Source organism: Perissodus microlepis, chromosome 17 (genome assembly GCF_051167445.1).
Source record: "Perissodus microlepis isolate ML-2025 ecotype Zambia chromosome 17, ASM5116744v1, whole genome shotgun sequence".
NCBI classification, from domain to species: Eukaryota; Metazoa; Chordata; class Actinopteri; order Cichliformes; family Cichlidae; genus Perissodus; species Perissodus microlepis.
The window spans coordinates 33,981,812-34,008,137 of NC_140477.1; the positions used below are offsets into that span (position 1 = coordinate 33,981,812).

At 40.1% G+C, this 26,326-nt stretch overlaps 1 protein-coding gene across 1 annotated transcript in view; it reads left to right on the top strand.

The window, feature by feature from the left end:
* Positions 1 to 26,326, top strand: part of camk1da (calcium/calmodulin-dependent protein kinase 1Da) — a 74,266-nt gene that overhangs the window by 14,713 nt on the left and 33,227 nt on the right. The window contains exon 2 of the mRNA XM_084911175.1: positions 19,728 to 19,859. Coding sequence (XP_084767301.1) covers positions 19,728 to 19,859 — 132 coding nt within the window. The remainder of the gene's footprint in view (positions 1 to 19,727; positions 19,860 to 26,326) is intronic.

Below are 26,326 nucleotides of genomic sequence, written 5' to 3' on the forward strand. Positions count from 1 at the left end.
AAGCATATTTCCACAAATTCAGGTGATGCCATTAAGCTTTTTCACCAGCTGAAGCATTGCCAGTGCCTTGGAGCACTCACAATGAGTCCCAGACACTTTCACCCCTATCGTGCACTACTACAGAAATTGAAACGACACAGTGATATCACGAATGCAAAACCCTACTGTGTTGTAAAAGGCACAATGCCAGTAAGCACAGCTGAAAATGTCTGATTTAAGTGGCTGATTAAAGTAATTGACCCTCGTTACCGACTCCCTAGACATAAACATTTCCCTCAGTTACCCCCAGCTACCCAACAGCTGTGGCGTACTTCACTATCACATCGCATTTGAGGTCAATTTGCACATATGATCCATATAGAAAAGTTGACCCATATCCATATTTTGTATACATTTGAAGGTTTCTCTAATTTTTTTTTTTTTTTAGATTAGATAAAATAAAACTTTATTAATCCCCCGGGTGGGTTCCTCGGTTTTTACACAGCTGAATAAACATCAAACAGAAAACTGATTAAACAGAAGTGTGAGACGGTCGAGAATTTACGCCAGTGTCCTGTTATATTTTAGATAGCAAGGAGCAGACGGCCAAGTTTATTAAACTCCACCGAGATAGCGGTGACGCTAATCAGAAGGCTAGACCGTCCAATTTCCCCAGCCGTTTACTTCCAGCCTACCCAACCTTCTGAGGACCCAGCCCACGTAGACCGCGAAGCAATGAGACCGCGAAGGCTGGGTCCTCAGGAGGATGCAGCCCATGAATTTTACACGACCATGGATTCACTTAACTGGACCTCTTAACTTTGTTTATGGTGTTCGAGTATTTTAATGCTGTTAGCTGACAAACAGCATAGCTTGTTGTGTAGTTAATTGCAGTAGCAGTCTGTGTGTTTTTGTGAGTGAAACCCTAGTGCTAGCTAGCACTAATTTAGCTTGTGTTTGTGTTTCTGCTGATGGAGCTCGCTAGTGGTACTGAAAACTTTCCACCCTTTTTTTGTTTTTTTGTTTTAATACAGTCATTAAATATTAAAAAAAAACACAATATCTTAATTTTTGCAGTTCTAAAATTAGGGCTTCAGTCCAAGTCCACAAACTGTCCATCTTTTATATACAGTTAAGTGCTTTTTATTGCTTATTTCTTCCGCAGCTTTCTTTGCTTTACATGTTTAACTTATATAAAAGTAATCTCTACCTGTGAACATAATACACTTGAAACTTTGTGCAGTTTATCCTGGAATGCTCGTATTAGCTGCTCGAAAGCATTTCATGGTAGTTAAAATACATTTATATGGGATTAATTGTAATCAATGGACGGGCCATTCTGAATTTTGTAGATAGTTTGTTTTTTCTTAACAACTTACTTGCTTCTCAACTCTTATTTCACCATAATAACCTTTCAGAACTTTATATATAGCAATTAGATGGCTCAGATTCGTTATAACATAACAAGATGTACCCAAATAATATTTGGCAGGCATGCAGTAGTGTTGCTGTGGTAACACTTAGCCGTTGCCCATCAGATTGTAAAAGATCGCTGCCATTAATGGAAGCAGCACCGCAGGAGCTTTGCTGCTGGCCAGAACACACTCTATCTTCTGGACAGGTAATTTAGGGCAGACCATAGGTGCACACACGCACACACACACACACAACACAAGAAAATAACACACAAAAGCACAAACACAGAAGGGGCAGACTCACTCTGATATACATGACTCAGGTCTTGAAAACACACCATGCCAACAAAATGTCAGCATATCACACACACACCAAATTTTAATCCTGTGGAATTTCTGTGGAAAACATAAAACATACCAAAACTAATACGCATACCCACACACACACACATATTTAAATATTATTAAATGACTCACATACACATTGTGTTTTGGTAAGCGTTACACTTTACAGTGACACACACATACAGTACACACACACACTCATCTTCACCTTGGAGGCTTTTTCTGTATTATAGCAGACCTATTTTCACTGAGTCCCACTACTGTACGTAGATAAATGTGTGTGTGTGCATATGTGTGTGTATCTGTGGCTGTTTATCTTGCTCGACTTGGACCAGTTGCATTCATGTCGTCCTTGAGCAGAACACAATGTTGAATCTTGAAGTCTTAAAATGTCTCAAACTTCGAGAGCGAGAGAGAGATGTTGTGCAACAGCTGAAGCAAGCACAAGCCTTTATAGGTTTGAGTCCTTTATCTGAAAGCTACTTTGGGCCTGGGCTTACATGTACATTAAATGCAGTCAGCCCTCTTTAAACCGATGCGTGCTTCATCATTTAATTAGCAGAAACTTTCTGAAATTAAAAACCCACTGGGATAAAACAGTATCGCAAGTGATGCCCACAGCAGTTCAAACTAATCAAAGAAAATGTTTGGATATTACCCCAATCAGTCTGGGAAAATGTCTCTCACATTAGAGTGCTGTGAATGCAGATCTGTATTCTCAGCATCTCGATGTAAACTAGACCAAAGGGGAGTGTTCAGATGCTTAAATATGTATGAATGAATCAGTGTGTTAACATGCAGTTGAAGCTTCAGTAAGTCCGAATTTGAAAAGAGATCGCCCTTCTCCCACAGCTCTTCCCTGACTCTTCCCACCGGACGAACAACCAATGCAGAAATGTCAAAAGCTTCTCAAAGTGGCTACTTGACTTCCAGTTAAAATCCCTAACTTGGATTAAGAAGAATGTTTACAGTTATGGAACTCATCCGCTGGGATACTGGGCTGTGGGATGGGGCCACTTTAATTGACAGGTGCGCCAAAACAGGAAGCAAGGACTGTAAAAAAATGTTGTTATATTTTAAAAAAAACACACACACACACCTTAACTTACTCCAATTCTTTATAACATCAACCATCTTTCTGTAACTCCTACTGTTAATGAATAAAAATTCTCAGTGTAAAGCTGAAGATATAAAAAGAGATGGTGCTAAAAATATTCGACATAAGTTTTAATTTATTAAAACAGCATCATTTGTGTTCAGCTGATAATATTATGGTTTGTTATATTTTTAAGTCACTGTATTGCCTGCTAGCTAGTAATCTGATTTACTGATTAGCTTACAAAACACGCAACTTACTGGGGAAATTGTAATACACCTCTGCTGGTTGTGGAACTGGGCCTGCAAATTGAGAATATTGGGTATATACACACAAATATACATACATACATTATGATCATTATAATTGAAGAACTCAGGATTGTGCTCAGCAAACCTGCTGTCCTATAGAAACAAATGTTTTCTTTCTTCTATGTACAGTCTATCTTGCATATGCATTAAAAAAGATTCTTTACTCAGCATTTGAATTCGGAGTAAAGCAACTACCACATCTTCTTAAGTAGATTTGCACTTTATACTACTTAACACAGTACCACTTAGTCTCGTTGGCTCAGTGTATCATAATCCTGGGGCAGGAATTGTACATGAAAATACACTTAAAGGCGCCCATTTTTGTTAACAAATAGGTTAAAGCACTAGGTTAAAATCTGGTTTCTGCACTGACCTTGTTTAATCATTATGGAAACTCTTTTTTTCCATTGTGAATTGGCAATGAAAGTAACGCAAGCTACGTCCCTGCTGTAAAACATCCATTTCTCGGTCATGTCCTCTACACTAAGCATGCTTCTAATCGGCTTTCACATAGACATAATGCCATTCCCCTCTTCCCCCCATGTTTCCTGTCTGTTTGTCAGCGACATCCTCCAATTAAGGCTAAATGAGAGGATTAATACCACTCAGCCTGCCGTTGTTAGCTTCATTTATTACAGAGACTGGAAAGGTACCAAAGGTAACCGATTCAACCTGGCAGCACCTTAAAACCAAACAGATGTCTCCTGCTTCACTCATCGAGCCTGCATCATTCTGGGCTGACATCATTTTTAGGTTGCATCATCCGGGAAGACTTCAGGCCCAATAAAGGGCTGGCATTTCATGCATTTCACTGATGTGACAGTTCATTCCACTGACTGCAACCCGGAGGCCACCCTGAGCAACCTTTTGCTACCGATTACACTCTTCTTGTTGTGCTCGTGTGTGTGGGTAACTTGGGCGTTTGTGAAGTTTGCAGTGATTTACAATCTGTTGAACAGAGCCAGAATAAAGTTCACACAGTAACTGTTATGCTGGAGCGCAATCATGTTGACACCTGTTCTGCAGCGTGTGACTGTGTCTGGGTGTGATGGCAGTATAGTTTGTGTGCTTGTAAAATAGTACGGCAGAGCTGCTCAAGAAGTGAATACATAGTTTATTCAGATTGAAAAAAACAAGTATGAGCATGTGCGTGTTAGTAATGGCAACTGTGCTGCCTATTATTGCTGACATAAAAGGAGCACCTTTAAATATTTACGGTAGGCTTGTTGATAGTGATGTCATCATTAAATATCACACAAACGTAGGTATCCATTGGTGACAAAGACTGACTTGTTAATGACTGTGTTACATGTCTATAAAACTAGACAGCCACTGAGAAGGCATTATGTCCTTTTCGTAATTACATTTTCATTCATAGTCTCCTTTACTATAAATGCACTTTTTAAGCTTTTTATTCAGGTAAAGCTCACTTTTACACTTCCAAATGCCACAATGTTGTCTGCAGAGGTTCCATTGTTTCATGATACAATGTACACAATGTATAATATGTGCACATATTAGAGACCTGTCCATTTGTTTAGAACTGTTGCGTTAATTAAGAAATCATTTAGAGCGTAGTTAGATTAGATAACATAAGTCTAGGCGGTGACAGAGAGACTCCTGGGAGAACTAATCCTCCTCTATTAAACTCAAACGAGGTACATTCAGTGAATTGTCAGGCCGTGATGTACACCTGTCTGAACATGGTTGGATATCACTAGCCACCCACACACTTGGTAAATCATGTAATCACAATGAACTGTGACTGGAAGAGTGACTTCAGCTTAAGATAAATGAGATATAATAATAGTGTCGCACCTATACAGTGACGTTTCCTCACAGTGTGTAATAGATCAACTCTAACCCTAAGCATAGTCTGTATAGAAAAGATTTAACCATGTTGATGCCACCAGGTGTTTTCCCGTTCTTGGTGTTTTGCTGGAGCCAGAAGTGAACATGTTTTTTTAGGGTGGAGTTATCAGCTAGCACTTGGTTAGCAAGTAACGTATACGTGGGGCTAAGGGAGCAATTTTAGAAGATTTAGTGTTGTATTCACTGATTGTGGTGCTATCCTCCCACTATTACGAAGAAGCACACACAAAACAGCAGATCTGAGAAAGGGAGGCGGTACAGAGGAGAGAAAGACAGAGACTCTGGGGAATACATTTTCATTTCCAACATGAAGACATAGTACATGTACTGAATATATACCAACTGGAGCGCTCCTCATCATGACCTCATTTACCCTACTTTAATTAGTGGACATAAGCAGACATCTGCTGCACAGTTAAAATGGTTTTATATCATAATATGTTCTTGTTGTTGGTGCTTGGTTCATTTTTAATTGCTGCAAGGAAAACTGCTTTTATATGGTTAAAAATGGATAATGAAACTGGTAGGCTAGATACATTACCAAGCTTATGGTTGTGGGATAAAACAATAAAATACATATCTGGACAAGGGAGTCCATAAATAGCTTCTCAGTCTTATTATTCATCATATACCTCAGTGAGGTAATGCCTGGCAGCTACAGCCCCTGTTTTTGTAGCCACCTGTCACTCAAATCAGCCGCACCCTTAATCTCACATAACTTAAGTCCTTAATGCAGTTAAATCAGTGATGAGTCATATTGAAATTTTTGGGGTTGTCATGAAAGGGACAACTGAAAATGTCCTTTTCTCTGATGCAGTGAGCATCAAAACTGTTTATTCTACCAGGTTTTAAACATGATGTTCTAAAGCTGGACACCTATACAGCAATATAAAATCAATTATCTTTTGCTGATAAAAAACAAAAACATTAAAATGTAGGTCTTGTCTTTGTACTCATATCCCAGTCTATGGACTGGGTTAAAGTTGGGACATTTTTACAAAATGTAAGGTTGTATTAGTATGCACTTAGATACAAATGTTGGTGTGAATTACTTATGCTCCAATATGACCATTAAGGTGTGATTATATATATATATGTGAACACAGTATGCTTTGTAGTTTTGTATTTATAGTATGCTGTGCTTTATGTAATTAAATGTTGTCAATCTTGTTTGTGCATTGTGGACAATAATACAACACGCTGTATTGTACTGGATTGATGTCAAACTGTCCTTTTACATAAATCAATAAATAAAAAAATGCCCATTTTTTTTATCTTTAGCCCTTTCTGGCATTGCAATTTTTTCAATGTCCTCTCTCTCTGTCTCTCGCTCTCTCTGTCCTTCCATATGTCTCGCGCTCAGCATGCACTGACTGTGAGGCTCTGCTGTTCTGCTAGCAGTGTTTGTATTGCCGTCACTGCAGTCAGCCTTGTACCTTTTTTTTGCCACATGGACGCTTTTGTGGGCATTTTATTTTTGATTTGCATGTTTTTATCAAAGACTATCAAGTAATTCTGAAATGTTATCTTTAGGAATCATCACATTATAGGCAACAATAAAAACCAAAGCCACGGTCTTACATGTTTACAATATACCAGTAATTGCTGATAGTCCTTGGATCCAACCGTTAACACCACGACACACCCGACACACAACTATGCCCAGCATTATAAAGTTGATATGAAAACATAACAGAAGCTGAATGGAGGACTGTCCCTCTCATCTACTTGTAAACTTGTTCCTTGTAGCGAACATAAACAGGGTCTTCCACTTCCACATGTCTTATTGGATTATCTAAAGTCCGCACACTTACTCGCGCACGAGTCTCAAAGCTGTTTCCATGGTGATTAATGTAAACATAATGGGAGTGTCCTGACATCCCAGTAGTGGTCCAGGCTGTTTCCATGGTAAATCCATGCCTCAGTAGCTGAGTTAGAGAGCGCTTGTTCATTACTGTTTGTCTGTGTCTCTTTCCTGTGCAGTCCTTCCACATTTCCACTGAATTACACACATACACATCTTATACTACTGTGTTGGTCTCTTATCTTCTACAAATTCATTTAATTAAGTTTTGTATCATGGATGTCATAATCAAACACTGACAGAATCAGCTTGTTAATAATATTCATGGATGTTATTCTGTTCATATTGGGGGGGTGGGGGTGGGGGGTCATTAAGCAATAGAAGTTACTATAAAGTACATGTAGAATAGATTAACCGATGAACCGCTGTGAGCACTGACAGCATGTTGCATGGTGATGACTGTGATACTCATCTTCTTTGATCACTGTGCAGGCTTGTAAAGTCTTGCATGTCAGAGGGGGTGACATGGATCTGATTAAAATCTTGGCCCCATACTGTGTCAGATTATACTCTTTCACATTTTAGATCCGTTTTGTTCAAAGTGTAAATGAAAAGAAAGAAACATGAAAGCAGAGACATATCAGCAGCTCATCTGGTTCTAAGCAGAAACCAGGGGTAAAAAAGCTGTTTCATGTACATGTTTCTGAATGCAATGAGGGAAAGTGATATTATTTTTGCTGTAGTTTGGTGGAAATCTTCATTGTTTTGCAGCAGATAGTTTCATTTCACATCACGTATTCCTTTGTCCAAATCAGCAAACATCAATTTAATTTGTTGGCTGAGCGTTTGTGTTTGTGCCATGCTAGCAGTTTGATACAACTGTATAGACAAAGAGCATCCCAGGGACATATATTTAAACTAAATACAGTTGATACAGTTCCTTATGCTTTAGAGTCGAGTGATTTTGAGTACATGGCCAACGCTCAAGTCTTCAGCTTCATCTGAAGCAAGCGTCGAGCTCAGCAGCGTGCACATTTCCTGAGGGCAAGATGATTCAGATAAGTGCTTTTTATGCCTGGTAACCTTACCAGCCACACATTTTGTAGTTAAAGTACCGCTAGCTTTCAAAACTAAAATGTACCACACCAAGTAGACCTCTTCCAAATGGACCTGGGAGAGTTTTGTGTTATGCTAAATATTATTGAATTCAGGTGAGTAACGCTGGACTGGGTAGACTGATTCATTTGGTATTATGGCATTTAACAGCAGTTTCTCAGTTAAACTCCCAGCAGTCCAATGAGAGCCACAAGCGGACCGACAATTAGCCAATTAGAAAATGCATGGATCTACTAATGTTGTGAGTTAATGTTGAGCATTGCTACACTGCGCTCTGCAACAGGGTAGTTTAAACGACTTGTTTGTTTGTTTTTGGCACACTCATGACATGGCTACTACACAGCCAATGGAGAAACACAATGAATATTTTGTATTTCACTTTGCTCCATTCTTAAGACCCAGAGATTCATACAAATAACATAGGAAAGCCGAATTACAACTCAGCAGGAACAGGAATCTCCATTTTGGCTTCCAGTTAATCCTGCTCTGGAGATATCAATGATGTCATAAACCGGCTGAACCAGTGAGAAAAACGGGCTAGAGCAAAACTGGCCAGAGAGTGGCAAGACTCCAGACTCCACCCCACACGGTTAGAGAAGATCTGCTCAACCCATCCTGGCTCAGAGGCTCAGAAAAACACAAAGCAGTGGTGTGCTATGACAACTGATCTGTTTTCATTAGCTGCTTGCTATAGATGCTGAGCTGAAGTAATCTCACAGGGTTCATGTGTTCCTGTGAATGTTGTCCTAATGTTTGTCCTACAGAGTGTTGGATGCATGATCCATCTGTTGGTGGTGGAGTAGAGTGAATTATTCACACCCAAATTGACAGTGGGTTGGATTTACCCTGTCGGGGCAACTTCTTGTATCTAAGGATGGATTTTGGTCTTAATTGCGCAGAAGACTGTACAGGCATTTTCTTTCAGTGCGCTCTCTGTCTCTTGTCTTCATCTTCTTCTGTCAGAGCCACAGTGAGAATACAGACTATAATTGGCACTTAATTGCTGCCGTGGCAACAGTGCTATTTAAGGCTACGTGCTCTGCAACAAAGCCATATAGCGCGCACACACAAAACACAGGGAGGAAGACACATGGAAGGAGGTTCCTCAGCTCTCTTTCACTCCGAGTGTTTATGTCTTTAACATATGGTGACTAGTTAGGCTAGAGAGGTTTTGCTGAAAAAGCAAAAACAGGGGGTCTGTTGTATTCACCTGACTTGTTTTTCTGCTCCATTTCATTTAGACAACAGTCATAATAAAATCCTCATCTATCATGCTTTACCTCCCGTTGCCATAGTGACTCCGATCAGCAGCCTTCTGCCTGTGGGTCAGAACCCCACACAAGGTCTTCTGATAAATTTGGTGGGATATTGCATGATGAAATGTTTGCACACTGTAATGCTGAAGTTACAGTTCTTTGTCTCGTTTGAATTTAAAACATAAAATAACCGATCAGCTAAGTTATATTGTGTAACTGTTAATGTCCAGTTTTTTTCCCTTTTGTATTGTTTATTGTATTTTTTAATGCTCTCCTGTCTATAGTAATGGCACAAGCATATTAAAAATTAAAATATTGTTTCTGTTAGGCCAGAGGAGCAAAGCAGAAAAAATGTGTCCGCGTCTTTTGGGAAATTTCTGGTTGAAACTGCTTCAGGCTTTGTGAGGTCTTTTTATTTCATTATTCATGCTGAGACCTGATAGTCTGAGACAGAAGGTACACCATCACCAGTAAATGACAAATTGAACAGAGGACAACAGCAATATTAAAAAACTAAATAAATGAATAATCATCTGTGATGTAATTCATTTGTCAATATTGTTGTAAAAAGAGTGATTTTAAATGTTCACATAAACTATCAATAGAAAAAAGTTAAATGTTGAATTAATTTCTGTTAAATTTCAAAACATATTGGGACATAAATGGTAAATGTACTGATTCTTATATAGCACTTTTCTACTCTCCCAGAGTACTCAAAGCGCTGTATACAACATGCCACATTCACCCAATCACACTCATTCTCACAAGCACTGACTCTAAACTGAGTGCTTTTCTAACTACATTCACGCACATTCACACTCTGATGGATGCATCGGAGAGCAACTTGGGGTTAGTATCTTGCCCAAGGATACTTGGCATGCAGACTGGAGGAGCCAGGGATCGAACCACCAACCTTCCGATCAGTAGGTGACCTGCTCTACCTCCTGAGCTACAACATATACGTATACAACATAAAAACAGTTCAATCTGTTCTTAAAGCTATGGATAATATTCTAATGACAGTTTCCACCTAAGATGCTTCCAATTAATTAAATAGACAGTTACATTAGTTTAACATGACAAACTCATGATCAGAAGGAGACATAACCTACTGGAGGGTTATGTCTGGAAGGGCATCTGTTGCTGAGAACCCTGTGAAGAAGAAAAGAAAGATAAAAGCAGCTGAAAGATGATCTGAAATTGTCAAGTAAAGAACTACATTCCACAGTTTAATTCAGTTCTGTTTGATTTTCATAGCACCAAATCACAACAACAGTCAACTCGAGGTGTAAAGTGTAAGTTAAAGACTGTACAATAATACAGAGAAAAGCCCAGCAATCAGGTGGTCAACTATGAGCAAGCACTTGGCGACAGTGGGAAGGAAAAACTCCCTTTTAAGAGGAAGAAACCTCCGGCAGAACCAAACTCAGGTTGGGACATCCATCTGGCACCAGCAGTCAAGGATGAGGCCGATACAAAGGAAGTGTCTCACTTTACGCTGACAGACACTTTACTTTTAAACTTTTCAAGCTACTGTAGCAGATATAGCAGCTGTTTAAAAAGCAAGTAGTTGGGGCCTTTGTTGTTACATGTTGTTAGGGTGTTGTTAGGCACATCATCGAATTCATCTCTGAGGTGATTTCTCCAGATTCCGGATAAAGACTTTGCTCAGTGTGGAGCCCCCGGCTGCATTCACAGCCAGCATGTTTTTGTCTGAGCTCTGCAGATGCTATCTGAACTAGCTGTGAATGCAACTAAAAGCAACGCCAAGATTCTAAGAAGCAACATAAAATAACAGAACGAGATTATTTTTGATGCTACAACCATTGCCAAAATGAACATTCGCCAAATATCTGCTAACCCTGCTGAACGTCTCTACTATCTTCCGGAATAGTTTGACTGTGTCAGAGTTTGACACATAACAAAACCTTTCACAGCAGATATATTTGCCGTTAAATAAATTTTATGCTGAAGACTTGCATTTGCATTAAGGCTTGCATGGTTTTTTGCTCCTTGGGCTGAAGGGCCCATAAGTTTAGTCTATGGTGAGTCATTACACTACTCCACCTAGAATATTAGTCAGAATTTACTACACAAAATGAACACGTAATGGGTCTTCACTCAAGTTGTGCTCAAGCTCAAAGTCAAGTAATACCTTATTGCTAATCAATGCAGTTCTGAAACAAAAAGCATTATATTCATTTGGATAGGCAAAGTATCCAGCTAGGCCTGCTAGATTTATTGACCTGCCAGTCCCTTTGAGTGGTTAGCCAAAATACAGTGATATACAAACTTTCCCTTCCTTTGGATTGAAGTACTTCTGCCTAAATTAATGAAATACGACAAAACAAAGCCAACTGTCACTGTGTCAAACCCAAAGTGAGATCACATCCTGTTGTTGCCCCTTCCCCATCCTCTTTCTCCTGGTTCATTGAACCTGCATAAACAGTGACAAAATCATGAGGTGGAATCCCAGTGAGCCAAAGCGACTTTGCTGGCTGGCCAGCAGTGAATTTTACTTCAGGTGAAATATTTACCTTGAATAGCCAAATGGCTTCTTTCCCAAACTCCACCAGTCCAGACGTCCTATGTGCCAACCACATTTCATCGACCAGTTTCTCCCATTGTCTAATCTTTTTTATCCACTCTGGGTTTCCATTACTTCTTTTTCTCATTTGCATGTCATGAGCTTCCTCTATGTGGTAATCTTTTTTTTTCTTTTTTTTTGAATGGCCACCAAGACAGTGAGACATAATTCAAGCAGATTACTTTGTATTCAAACCACATGCAAATAATGGTGCATGCGTTTGTGCTCTGCCGGTGATGACGTTAGTTTCGTGCCGTATAATTGTCCTTGTCCATGCTCTGTCATTATCAGGCCTTCTGTTATGTGTGTGTGTGTATTAGTCAATTCAGAGGCAACCACTTCTGCTTTGATTAAACTGCTAATTATTGATCGGGCAAGCACCGACCTCCAGAGCTGACATTATCCTGCTCTGTGTGTGTCTGTGTGTGTCTGTGTGTGTGTGTGTGTGTGTGTGTGTGAGAGAGAGAGAGAGACACACACACACACAGACAGACAGAGTAAGAGAGTATGAATGAGAGCTTACAGCTTCTTTCCCAGCTGCTTTTTGTTGTAACACTTCCTCTCATTCAGCTCCACTTGTAATTTCTTAGATAAATGTTTATTGAGCCTGTAGTTTTCATTTTGACAAACAGGACTGCTCATATTCAGGAGCATTTCGACTTCAGATAGAAGAAGAATAAAATCTGTAAAACTGAGATTGTATTCCAGAGATCCAGCATTGATATAATAATATAATGAGGGAAGAGAAGCTTTGGAGTGATGAGGACTTGAGATGAGTGCAGGCAGAGGAGATATTGTCATGAGAAGAACTTTGTGTTTTCCCCTAATCTCCGAGGGATGTGTTGACAGTTTTCACAAATGAATTCATTGTCATTAATTATCATTAGTGATATCTTAGATTGTCAGAGTTGTTGCAAGTCTGCTGTACCTTACCTTGTTGAGAATCATGCCAAATAAACCACAAAAAAAGCTGAGCTGTGTTTATTTTATCAAATGCGGAGTTTATAACCACAATTCCAAGAAGTTAAAATGGTTTGTGAAATGTAAATAAAAAAAGCATCCCAACTTTTTTGGATTTGGTGTTGTAGTTCTTTTTGGCTGGGGGGACAAAAAGCCATTGGGTTGCAAAGTCCGGTTTTTGAAGCTTTGACTTTTTGATACTTGACCAGAATAGTAAGGATGAGATCCAACTTAAAGCCCACAAACGCTGACTAATATTTGCACACCCGACTTTAACCAATTTACAAAAGGGACACCATGTTGTATTCAGTAAGTCTTGAAACTTGAGACCATAAACTCATCTGTGTGGGGGCAGCTGGGGGCCATTTTATGTCTTTTTGGAGCCACAAAAGTCACCCCCTACTGGTGATTAGAAAGAATGCAGGTCCAAGGAATTTGCACATTGGATTTGCTTTTCAAACTCAGTAGCTACACCCATTTTTATACCCTCTGAGTAAAGAGCAGACAGTTAGTTAGAGCATGGGAAATGTTAAATGACTGAAGTTAGCAAAAACAACCGCCAGTCCCTCTGTGACAGGATAACTGAAAAGAATTTGGTTAACTTAGCCTTTTGCTTTGATCATGTCATCCATTTGTTTCATTGTCCCCTCCCTATCTGTGTAAATGTCATACGTTTTCAGTGGAGCTGGGTCAGCTCACCTTCCCAGACTGACTTTCTGTGTCTATAAGTGACCAATATGGCATTACACCCATAAACACACCAGTACAGCAAACTTTTGCAGTGGACGTGGAAGGATTTCCTCAACAAAACATTGGAAACACAATCTAGGACATCCAATTGGTTCACAAGCTATAATGAGCCAGCCATTCTTCTGAACATGCTGAACATTATACCTGCAAAGCAGCTACAATGATGAGCATCACCATTGTCAGCACATTCTCTGTTTCACTCAAACCCCAACCTGGTGTTGCTGGTTCATTGTAATCTGATCAGGTTTCCCTTGTAATAATAGTTTTCTTTCTCTGTGCATTATTGTTTTCATAATAGCTGAGAGAACAGCCTTAAAGAGACTGAAACCCAGACCTAATGTTTGCCAGTGCTGTTTCAGACACTTGAAACCATCGAAATTTTCCAACCCCGCTGCGGGACCTGGAAATAGTGTCCCCAACACCAAAAAGAAAGACACCAGTGGAAATCTGAGATCTGTTTATAGCAATTTTACTAGGTGCTTTTAGCAAAACATGGATGAATGTGATGACTGAACAACTTTAGATCAGTGTATTTTCAGCCTGACATTGACAAACACTGATGGCTCCTGTCAGTTTAAATGAGACACTCTTTCACCTTGTCAGCTTGTCCTAGCAGCCAGCCCCCCCCCACACACACACACACACACACGCACACATCTATCATACACTCTGTGTGTGTGGGTTAAGGTGCACATGTGTGCACGTGAGACAGACTGTTTCCCTGTTGGATATGTGATCTAGTGGAGAAACATACCCATGCACACACCATTGCTGCCAATACATTTCCCGCTCAGTGCACTGAAGGAAGCAGGGGAGCTCGACTGACACAATTACACAAATTCCTGCAGGAGGAAATGCAATCATTGTTGCCGCAGGTAACAGCAAACTGGGGACTACCTGCTAGTCAAGCTCTGGGATAAACAGATGTATAAACACAGCCCATCGTGTGAGCTCAGCTGCCAGATGTTAGACAGGTTCCCCTTCCTCCAGTCAATGAACCCCACAGGTCCCTTAGTGTGTGTTTGAATGAATTTAGGGTTGACGAAATGTGAAGTGGACCATGCTGATTTCCTGCTGTTGTTGGTAGTGGTGTGTGTGGAACTGCATGGAACTACAGTGATGAGGTCCATTCTGCCTCCAGTCACATTTTCAGCTCTCTCTTCTGACCTTTCTCCTCACTTCGGTGCAGTTCAGCTTAATTTTGATTTTGCAAAATAATCATCAAGAACAAATACAGCATGCACATGTGTTTCTGCCTGTAAAAACAAAATGTGATCATTCAACTGTTCACGTTAGTGTAGTAGGTTATCGGTTGCCATGAAAGTATTGATGGGTTATCAGTTTGGTTGATCTAGAAATTGAGAGGCATAGTAGGAATAAAGATTCGGCTTTTCTGGCTTAGCTAGAAAAGTTTGATTTAGAGAACAAATTTGCCACGGAGTGATAATAAAATGACATAGTCTGTATATGAAAGAAGGCCACAGTGTTACCCATTGTTCATGAACTACCATTTTAAAATTAGGAGTCTTGTTTCTTCAAGCAAGACATGACCAGCTTTGGATCACAGAGTAGGAGTTGTTAGCTAGCTAAACAACCATGCTGGATGATTTACTATTATATAAAACGGGATCCTTACTCAAATGTATCAAATGGTTTGCATTCTCAAGAAATATGGCCGGGTTGTGATAAGGTTTATTTTTTATAATAATTTTATTTCATGATCATTTCAGTGTTTAATGTAATAAATACATAAATAAAGTTATAGAACTGTAGACTACAAAACTAAAACAATGAGAAAAGAGCAGTTTTGGGTGGTAGATCTCTGTTTCCATGACATATAAGTGTCCCCTTAATGACACAATCCTCTGATTCATTGTTACTATAAAAATGTTGAATACACAAGCTTTAATGGTTGGTAGCATTAGAAAGATTATCAGTGTGAGAGAAAATTAAAGCCAACAATTATCATAGAATGGGAGCACCTGGCTTGTTTAGCTGTTCTTTAAATCACGATTGTACAATGAAAGTCCCGTATCATTTTACAACCTATAGTTTTGATGCGGCTAATGCCCTCTTGTTTATCTGTGATGATGTTTTTGATATTAGCCATTATTATGGGATTATAACAAAGGAATGTTAAGTGCAGGTTAAGGCTCTTACTCAAACAAGCCTGGCAGTGTGTGAGAGTAGCCTTAACAGTGTATATATACGTGTCTCTTTGTGGTTTTATGCTGCACTGGATGTTCATTCATGTATAGCTCTCTTTGAGGGTTGTGGATGAAAGGCTCTAAGCACTTCTGACTGAATGAAGCAACAATACAAACATCACGGCCTGCTTGTTTTTGTCTGGCTTTGACGTCACCGAAACCCACAATCGCCATTATCAGTGCAAGCAGGTCTCTCTTTTGTTCACATAGTCAACTGAGAATCGGTAGTCAGACAGATCATCATTTTTTATCACTGGGGCAACCAGAGGCATGATCAGTTGTTGCAGTAAAATATGTTCGAAGCATGAGATGACAGACAGAAAGGGTGAGATAAGGGAGAGAGAGGAGGAGGAAGTACAAGTGAGAAGAAACATGATTCCCACTGAGAGGCATGAGAAAAAACACCAAGCCCCAGCGACTGCAGGAAAGATGGTGACAAACCGTTTTTCTCTGCACTCAAGTTTGTGGCTGATGGACAGCTTGTTGAATGCGCTTCGGGGAGCCCAAGGGATTTCTGTATGTTGCCACAAATATATTGATGCAGAAGGAAGCCCGTTCACAACATCCTCTTGCACTCTCGGTGATGCTTAAAACACAGAAATACTCAGCAAAATACATATGGATTAAAAAAACGGGGATGCTGTAATAACGGTTTAATGTGGTGTTTGACGGTATGAAAACAAACCCAAGGTGGAAGTAATTTTTTAGCCATTGTAAAGATGAAGAAAAAAATGCTTTTATTGTGAAAAGCCTCTTGAAAGCGCTGAGTTTTGATCCATGTAAACTTAAAAGCCCTTTAACATCAGCAAATTTGTGTAAATATTTTGTTCATTAATGCAGCCGTTTACATATTTAGTTTAGAATCCACATATATGTGTATATGTTGTCAATATAAACAATGGAAAGGTCAGAGGTCAAATGTGACATGATATTTTAAGTCTTTATATGGTACTTTCTATACATTGACAATACACACTATACGTGGAAGAATCAGAGTTTCTAAGACATGAGTTTTCAATTTTTGACTTATAAATCATTACGTACCTCGAGGACCTTGGTGGTTATTAGGGCTGGGTATCGTCACTGATTTCTAGAATCGATTCGATTCCGATTCACATGGTCCCGAATTGATTCGATCCACGATTCGATTCGATTTGAATCGAGGAAATTTTGCCTCAGACAGTCAGAAATATTATAATTCTGATCACTTATCAGTACATATCTATAAAAAGAACCCTGACACTTGTGAGACTTTATCAAAGGTGTAAGCATCACAGCAGATTCCTTTGTGTCAGTCTAACTGAGGATAAAACACAGAAAAATATGAAGGTGGTTTTCCTGGTCTGGGTTTCTATAGCAGATGAGCTTAAAATATTGTGCAGTCAAAAACGAAGTGAAGCAGAGCAAAGTTACAGAGAATTGATTAGAGACACAGCTAAGCATTTTGCAATTTTACATAATTAAAAACACAACAAAAAATAAATATAATCAAAGATTCAGTGGCACCTGTTTAATTCACCTGATTCGATTCACTTGTTTAATAGCAGGAGTGGGGCGGGTGGAGGTTTGCCTTGTGTCATGTCAGTGGGGGGATCCGGGAGTTTCTCTGTGAATTTTACATTCCTGTGGCAGCTTGCTAGGTGCTTGCTGTCATGGTCCTGGGTGTTTCCCAGTGTTTTGTGTTTGAGTTCCTTTTCCTGATTATTGGTTATTCATGGTTTTCTTCTCTTGATGTTATTTGTTGCTCTGGTTTCTAGTTTAAGTCACCATCTTCCTTGTGTTCCATGTGTCATATTCTTTCTGTCTGTCTCTGAGTATCAAGTCCACGTCTTTGTGAATTGACTCTTGTTTCCTGTTTTATTTTGATAGTCCCGGTCCTACGTGCTGTGACTCTAGTTTTGCTTCCCCTTGTCTCGTTAGGTATAATTAAGCCCAGCTGTGTCTCCCTCCTGTTTCTCATTCCCTGATTGCTCCTGTGTGTATATAAGCCCTGTGTTTTCTCCTGCTTGTTACTGGTCCTTCTGTGTTTTCTCCATACAGCTCGCCATCCCCTTATGTTTCAGCAGTGTCCGCATCTTGGGTCCTTTATTGAATTCCACACGTCTGCAGCCGTGACACTTGCACTTGATTTGGAGTTTAATTTTTCGCTGTAGAAAGAAGTTTCAGTGTACAGTGGACGCTAATGTTTTTGTCACTTTTTAAGGAATCAAACTCAAAGTAATGTCAGCACTTCCAAGCTTTTATCGCTGCATGGCCGTACTCTGTCCCACACTCCATATTAGCCATTGTTGATCAACACACATCTGTTGCTGCCACGGACGTCGCACACTCGTACGTCAGTGTCATGAGACACTCTCACAAACAAAATCAAGGTTTTAGTAACGCAGCGCGCTTACGGGAAAGTAACAGTAATCTAATGACTTTTTTTGCAGTAGTAATCTCTTACTTTACTCATTACTTGAAAAAAGTAATAAGATTACAGTAAAGTATTACTTGTAACGCGTTACTGCCCATCTCTGATCGTATTTACAAACAGAACGAGATCAGTCAGATTGCAACTCCCTGGGTAGAGCAAATGATATATGATATATTACTCGATAGGGTTTCTTGAAGAATTTTTTCAAGGTAAACTGAAAAACTGTGATTGCTCACCTGTCCAAGTTTGAGAAAAATACACATTGCGATCTACTCTTTCATTACTTTGTCATGAGTGCTCCTTCCTCAGTGTCAGGGCTAATTAGTAGTTAGGAATAAGTAATGAAGTCATGTTGTAAACTGCAGCAAAATAACTCAATAACAGCTTCTTTTGATACTTTGTCAAGGGCGCGAAAGGCTACACAGGGTCCTTTTTTTTTCATCAAGGAGGGCCTTTGAGGGGCCTTGCGGGGTTTCCGAGGCTTCATCTTACTTGGCACACGATTTGTTTGGGCAGCATGAAAGCATTAGATGGAACGTCGCCAACAAGCCAATGTTATATAAATTTAGGGCCTTGGATGCAAAGTTTTGCTAAGGCTCGATTTCGGAAGGGTAAAAGAAGTTGTGACTAGGGATCTTGCACATGCGGATGTGGAATTAAAAGTTCAGATAAATAGCACGGATCATAAAGTGCCTTAAGAGAGCTTATCCTCTTAAATTCAATACAGTTGCGCTTTTAGAAGATTTCATAAAGTTCGGATTTGTGTCAGCTGCAGGTAGTTGGACAGTAAGAGGAGGAGGTTAGAGATGAGATAAAGACATGCATCCTTATCTCATCTCTTCTCTCCCCTTGTTTACTCTAATGCGCCGGTGAAGCTGAGGGCAGATCGACTCAGGAGTCAACACCCGGTTCAGCCAGATAAACTCGCAATAAGCTCATCTTCATTCATCACCCTGCTCGTCTTCGTGACGCACGCACACATGCACAAATGCGCACTTACACACACACACACACTCGTTCAAGGACTGGAAGATGGATCTGGATTGAATCCTCCAATTGGCTAATTCCAGTTTCATGACTATTACTGAGGATCGTCTGTGTGTATGAAATGAGACACAAAACTTTGAAATTATTTTTCGGTCGCTCTGAGCTAATTAAAATGCCAGTGCTCTCACGTTACACTTGGCAGATCCAATCTCATTGTAATTTTCCGCCTGTTAATATCAGACTTTACCTGCTGCACATGGAATCTTAAAGGAAAACTAGCTGAATTCACTTATTTTTAAATCTTTTTTGCTTTTTTGTAAAGTACTGTTTTTATTGGATGGACACACAGTTTGCTCATTATTATATAAAATAAAGCAGACAGAAGATTCCAAAATTGATTTCAAGTGGAAGTGCTAACTGGAGTATATTTTTGATAAACATTAAAACTTTGTACTCAAATACGTAATCTATGTTTTTTCATGCTTGTCTTTGTAAGAGATACATAAGAAATATTCAGATACATTTTGTCTGACACTGAAATTATTGACCTTTTTTTCAGTCTTTTATATATATATTTAAATGTACAAGTCTGCTTGTGACTCACATGAGTTTGCATGTGTTCACAGAGGGGCGTTTTCAGAGGTGGTCTTGGCCCAGGAGAAGCTGACCAGCCGTATGTTTGCAGTGAAATGCATCCCTAAGAAGGCTCTGAAGGGGAAGGAGAGCAGCATCGAGAATGAGATTGCCGTGCTGAGGAAGTGAGTGCTGTGACACGAGAACACAAACATAAGTCTACTAATTCCTGGTTACCGGGGCAACTGTATCTCTGATGCATCATACCCCATCAAGCCCCCCCCCCCCCAGGTCACGATCCACAGCCTGCCTACCCTAATACAAACAATATTCAGGACTGAAAATTCTGTCAGTGTAGCAGCTGCAAAACATTAACTTCAAGAGTTAGGCTAAGAACACTGTTTGTTATACGGCGTTTCTTGTTGGTGTTTAAAGTACATGTTAGATTCAACTTTACTCTGTTACACAAGAGCCGAACAAACACTTTTGTGCTTAAGTAACAGAATTTAGAATTTTGCTTAAAGGTCTGAATGGACAGCAAAGTCATTTAAGTAGCAAGTCTCTGCAATCAGCAGGAACATTGTCTCTGCCCAGATACTTGAGCAGTTATTTTGAAGTCATCAAATCGGTTTAAAATCACTTGAAATCTTTGTTGACTTTGCCCCAAAATAAGGTTTCAGTATTTTTATATTTTTTTCCCCATGCCAGTTATACAAATACACACAAAATGACGTGATAATGACGTTTTCAATCACTGATACAATATTATCACAATACTTCACTCACAAAATGATATTATTGTGAATTTTGCATTATACTTAGTATTGCGGTAACATATATTAAATAGTTATAAAAGTTATTTCTACCAACCCGTCACTAAAAGACACCATAAATGTTGACATAAGAATCAGAATCAGAATACTTTATTAATCCCGAAGGAAATTAGGGTTACAGCAGGCAGCACGCTAATGGCGCATGCGCACTTACAAAGGAACCTTCTGACCAACTTTACACAAACATCACATTGGGGAGACATGTCAGAAAGGTAGGCTGATAGGAAAAAAACAACAAAAATACATAACATGAGGTAAGAGGAGGAGAAAAAAAAACTCCACTCAGACTGAGCTCCTAGTGGGAGAACAGTTTGATAACAGAAAAAACACCTCAGCACAAAAAGCACATGACTATCAATACACCATAGAAACACAAGAAACACAAGACAAGCAACAGGGGCGGGTAAAGAGTAAGAGAAAGCCGGTGTAGACAGCGCATCCAGTCCTGCAGCATGTCTGCGCTGGTCCAGTCGACTGCCATCTTCCCCGGTAGGGCACAAGCATCGAAGGCGTTTGGAAAGGGAGGGGGGATCACTGTGTGCATATCAGTGTATGTGTATGGGCTCAAAATGTGGTCATAAATATTTTGTACTTGTAAATCAGGATTTGTATGTGTAAAAAAAATTTGTGTGTGTGTAAAAAAGATTTGTATGTGTAAAATAAATTTGTGTGTGTGTAAAGAAGATTTGTGTGTGTAAAAAAAATGTGTGTGTGCGTAAAAAAGATTTGTATGTGTAAAAAAGATTTGTGTGTGGACTTAGCCAAAAAAAAAACCCTGCAAGTTACAAGTACGAATTTTGACCCTATTTTTCTTCCTTTCATCTGATTGGTCAATGTCATGTCAATCACAAATGTAACAATCCAATCAGAGAACAGATGGGTTTGGCTGTCGGAGGGGCGCTTTTTTTGAACTGCAGGTCTTTGAAGGGAATAAATGCCCTTTTACATGCCAACCCAGCGTTTTCCTTCATCACCACGAAGTAAAACAGTCTGTGGTCGTGCGAGTTTGGTGATTTTTGTGTCACAGGGTACGTGTTTAATACAGGGACTTCCACAGCCTTTTCAACAGCGCTGCGGACCGCGGGGTGGGGAAATGACAGTCTTCATCACAAAGCTTTCTTCGTTATGAATTAGCATAGATGTTTTTATTGAACATTTGAAGAACTAGCAAAAAAACCAGAAACTCTTGTAGAGGACATAAAGTCAGAGATAGAAAAGACAAGGAGCAAGTGCATCTAGTACAGGTAGAGCTGCTGCAAAAGCCCACAGAGCCCAGCAGCCAGCGCAACAAATTCTGGATCCTTTGCTTTTAGTTAGCAGTTAGCATTAGCAGCACATCCTGCGTCCGATGTGAAAGGACTTTTATGCTGCGCACTGTGACTCACAGCAATGGTCCCGGGTCAGCCCTGACTTTGTGTTAAACTAATCCTAAAGTAATAATGGTATTTCTAACCACTGATATACCACAACTTTATCCTTTCAACAGCTACTGAAAGTTAGGGGACCTAGCTGCTATCGGATATTTATATAGAGATCCTCCAGCTTCAAACTGTATCACCCTTCAAGGACCTGCAGTTCAAAAAAGCGCCCCTCCAACAGCCAAACCCATCTGTTCTCTGATTGGATTGTAACATTTGTGATTGACATGACATTGACCAATCAGATGAAAGGAAGAAAAATAGGGTCAAAATTCGTACTTGTAACTTGCAGGGGTTTTTTTTGGCTAAGTCCACACACAAATCTTTTTTACGCACACACAAATTCTTTTTACACATACAAATCTTTTTTACACATACAAATCTTTTTTACGCACACACAAATTCTTTTTACACATACAAATCTTTTTTACACATACAAATCTTTTTTACGCACACACAAATTCTTTTTACACATACGAAACTGATTTACAAGTACAAAATATTTATGACCACATTTTGAGCCCATATATGTGTGTGTGTGTGTTCAGAGTTCAGCTGAGACAGTGTCCTTCGCCCTGCCAGGCTAAGTAAACAGTCTTCCAGCCAACCCAGGTGGCCTTGCATGGAATGGGGGGAACAGTCTAAACACAGTCGTTATCAGGGTGTTTTGTTCAGCTCCAGCCTTGAGACTGCAGCTGGCGCCGAAGGGGTCTCCACATGAAGTGATGATGGTTTTTACTTTAGTGCGAACAACTCATATGAATTTCAAAGCTGTTCTAACAGTCCAACACTGGTCTCTCAATCTCCCGTTGGAGAGCCGTGAGCTTTCTATGATGTTATCCAAACTTACGTTCCGTGATGTTGTCATTCTTTTTGCTCAAAGAGCAGGTTCTGAGAACTCACGACTGCAGTGCACTTCCCAAGATGTGATCCAATTTGTGCTCAAAGGTGTTATTCGAGCTAGCCCCTCCAGATGTAATCCAGTTTTTCACTCAGAGGTCTTGTTCTGAGTATTCACGGCAGCCGTGCGTTCTCCAAGATCTTATCTGCACTCAATGAGCCCATTTTGAGAAACTCACGCCTTGTCCCATCATTTCAATCCCAGCGGGCAGCCTTGTGGGGGTTTGAACAGCCGGTTCCGCTTCCTTAATTCTTCGATAAGCCAGGGCCAAGCCAGCTCCAATCAGCAAGAACCCTGTTATCATGATTCCGAATAGGTAGATATCTTCAGCAGTCAGGCTCACCCGAGCCCAGACTTCTCGTTGAGAAGGGGTGTCAATTGCATTCAGAGACCAGTTGATCAAATCCATAATTCCTCTTTTAGGTTTTAGAGAACAGACTGTGAGAGAGTGTTCCAGGGAAAAGTAAAAACACAAGACAAGACAAGGACATAAGAAGCTAAGCAGGGAAGATAAGGGCAGGAGAGGAGAAAAGTGCGACCGCCTTCGCTGAGAGCCAAAAGTATTACATGGCAAAGTCAGTCTGCAATTGAGTGGGGTCAAGTTGCCAATTGCATCCAGTCTGTTTCTGATATTACAGCAATTAATTAAAATAAATCGTTGAAAAACATATATGTGTATGTGTCTGCATGGACAGAAATTTTCATTTTACTATTACCTTGCGCTCAGCAGCCTTCCTGTTCTATCATCATCATCATCATCATTTATTTATATAGCACTTTAAAAACACACCTGGTAGACCAAAGTGCTGTACAATACAAATATAAATATGATAATAGATAGCAGAAACCAGACATAGCAATAAAATTAATAAAAATGTCAGTTACCCACAGAGTTAAAAGCCAGGGAATAAAAATAGGTTTTTAATAAGGACTTAAAAACTGGCACTGATGAAGCCTGTCTAATATGGAGAGGAAGGTTATTCCAAAGCATCGGCGCTGCAGCAGAGAACGCTCGGTCTCCTCTAAGTTTCAGCCGTGACTTTGGGACCGAAAGCAACAACTGCTTAGCTGACTGAAGGGAACGAATGGGGACGTGGGGCTTCAACAAGTCAGACAAATAAACAGGTGCCAGACCATTTAGAGATTTAAAAACCAATAAAAAGGACTTTAAAACTGATCCTAAATTCAATTGGAAGCCAATGTAGAGAGGCCAAAATCGGAGTGATGTGGTCAAATTTCCTTCTGCCAGTTAAAAATCGTGCCGCAGCATTTTGCACTAGTTGCAAGCGTGACAAAGTGCCTTGCCCAACCCCTATTAAAAGAGAATTGCAATAATCTAAACGTGAAGTAATAAAGGCATGAATAACACTTTCCAAGTCACTCTTGGAAAGAAAGGGCTTAACCTTCGTTAAACGTCTGAGGTGATAGAATGCTGATTTTACCACCCCGTTTACGTGGTCATCAAAGGTAAGTGCAGAATCAATTTTTACTCCGAGATTTGTGATCGAACTCTTTAGTTGGGAAGTCAAAGCTGCAAGATCAACATCTGGAGCGTGAGAAAAACGATTTGGGCCAAATAAGATCGCGTCTGTCTTCCGATCATTAAAATTTAAAATGTTTTTTGCCATCCATGCTTTAACATCACTAAGGCAGTCAAGCAGAGGTTGACTTGGGAGACTATCAGAATGACTAAAAGGTAAATAAAGCTGGCAGTCATCTGCATATAGATGGAATGACACAAAATCGCGCCAAGAGGCAAAAGGTACAGTGAAAACAATAATGGCCCAAGATGTCTGTGAAGGTTCTCAGTCATCCCCTATGTAGCCGGTGTATCAGAGAAACTCAGGAGAGTTTAAAGGACAAGGTCACTCTTTCGAGGATGCCAATGTTCACATTTTGGACAGAGAGGACAGATGGTTTGAAAGAGGAGTGAAAGAAGCCATTTACGTCCACTGTGAGCGACCATCTTTGAACAGAGGCGGTGGTTTGCGACACCAACTGTCTGCCATCTATAATCCAGTTTAGAGATCCCTTCCCAGATGCCTTAACGCCCACTCACACCCTGGGCCATCTGACCTCAGGAAATCACATGATAGGGTGGGGCCAGGTTTCACAATGAGCTCACCCGAAACCCTGGCTGATTGTGACCCACACCCGCTTTCACACCTTGGCTCATGTGATTAGGTAGAGGATCATCAGGGGGTCCTTTGTCCCTCTTTGGGGGGAAACTCCCACTGGGTTTAAATCTGGGATCTCTCAGTGACTCTCCACCATTTGACCCTTAGAACTGAAGAAGCTGCTCGGATGAAAGGTGAAACGTCTTCAAGCAACTCAAAGAAGTCCAGACGCGTTTCTTTCCAAGCTCCTTAGACCAATAATGGCCCAAGAATAGATCCCTGTGGCACACCCCAAAGCAGAGGGGCCACAGAGGATGAAGCCGACCCCAACTTAACACAAAAGGTTATATTTGAACGATAAGACTTTAACCACAAAAGTGCCGAACCAGAAATTCCCACACAGTGATGTAAGCGGGAGATCGGCAAATCGTGATCCACTGTGTCGAATGCAGCGGTCATGTCCAACAGGACCAGCACTGCATGTCGCTATCAGAATGTCATTCATAACTTTTACGAGGGCTGTCTCCGTACTGTGAAATGGCTTATAGCCGGACTGAAAGATTTCCGACAATTGAGAGTCATTCAAATAGTCCATCAACTGAGTATAAACAATCCTTTCCAGAATCTTACTAAGAAAAGGAAGCTTAGAGATGGGTCTAAAATTTGATATGACTGAACTGTCTAAGCCTGGTTTCTTAAGTAAAGGATGTATGACTGCATGCTTAAACTCCTTAGGTACTTGACCAGACAAAAGACTAGTATTAATAATAGTTCTATAGGAATATACCCAGAATACAACCAGTTGGCAGCCGTGGCCCTTCGAGCTCTGTTCATTGAAGACTTATTCAGACTTATTGCAGCTTGTTAGAGTATAGAAGTGCTTTATAAGAACCAGTCCATTTACTGTTGGAGTATAAAAGTGCTATAAAACAACCAGACCATTTATTATTAGAGTAAAAAGCACTATATAAAAACCAATCCATTTACCATTTATGGGAATTAGTTATACATGCACTGACCTCAGTGTTTAAAACTTACTGAGCATTCACTACAACAGTATATGTCAGAAAATGAGGAAAAGCACAAAAAGAAATTTGTGCTTCCCATTGCAAACTGTCAAAATAATCATTTCAAATGACATGGTTCTTTCAGCTGCTCACTTATTTCCCTAAGGGGTTGCTACAGAAGATGGATCCACATGTTGATTTAATACAGATTTTATAACGGATCCCCTTCCTAAAGCAACCCTCCTCGTCTGGGCTTGACACCAACACTTAAGAGCATGCTGGTTTGTGACCGCCTTCGGCTGGCTTTGTTTCACCGCCTGGTCTCAAATCACAGATCTTACACATTAAAGGTGAATGTTTTTAAGCACTACATCAC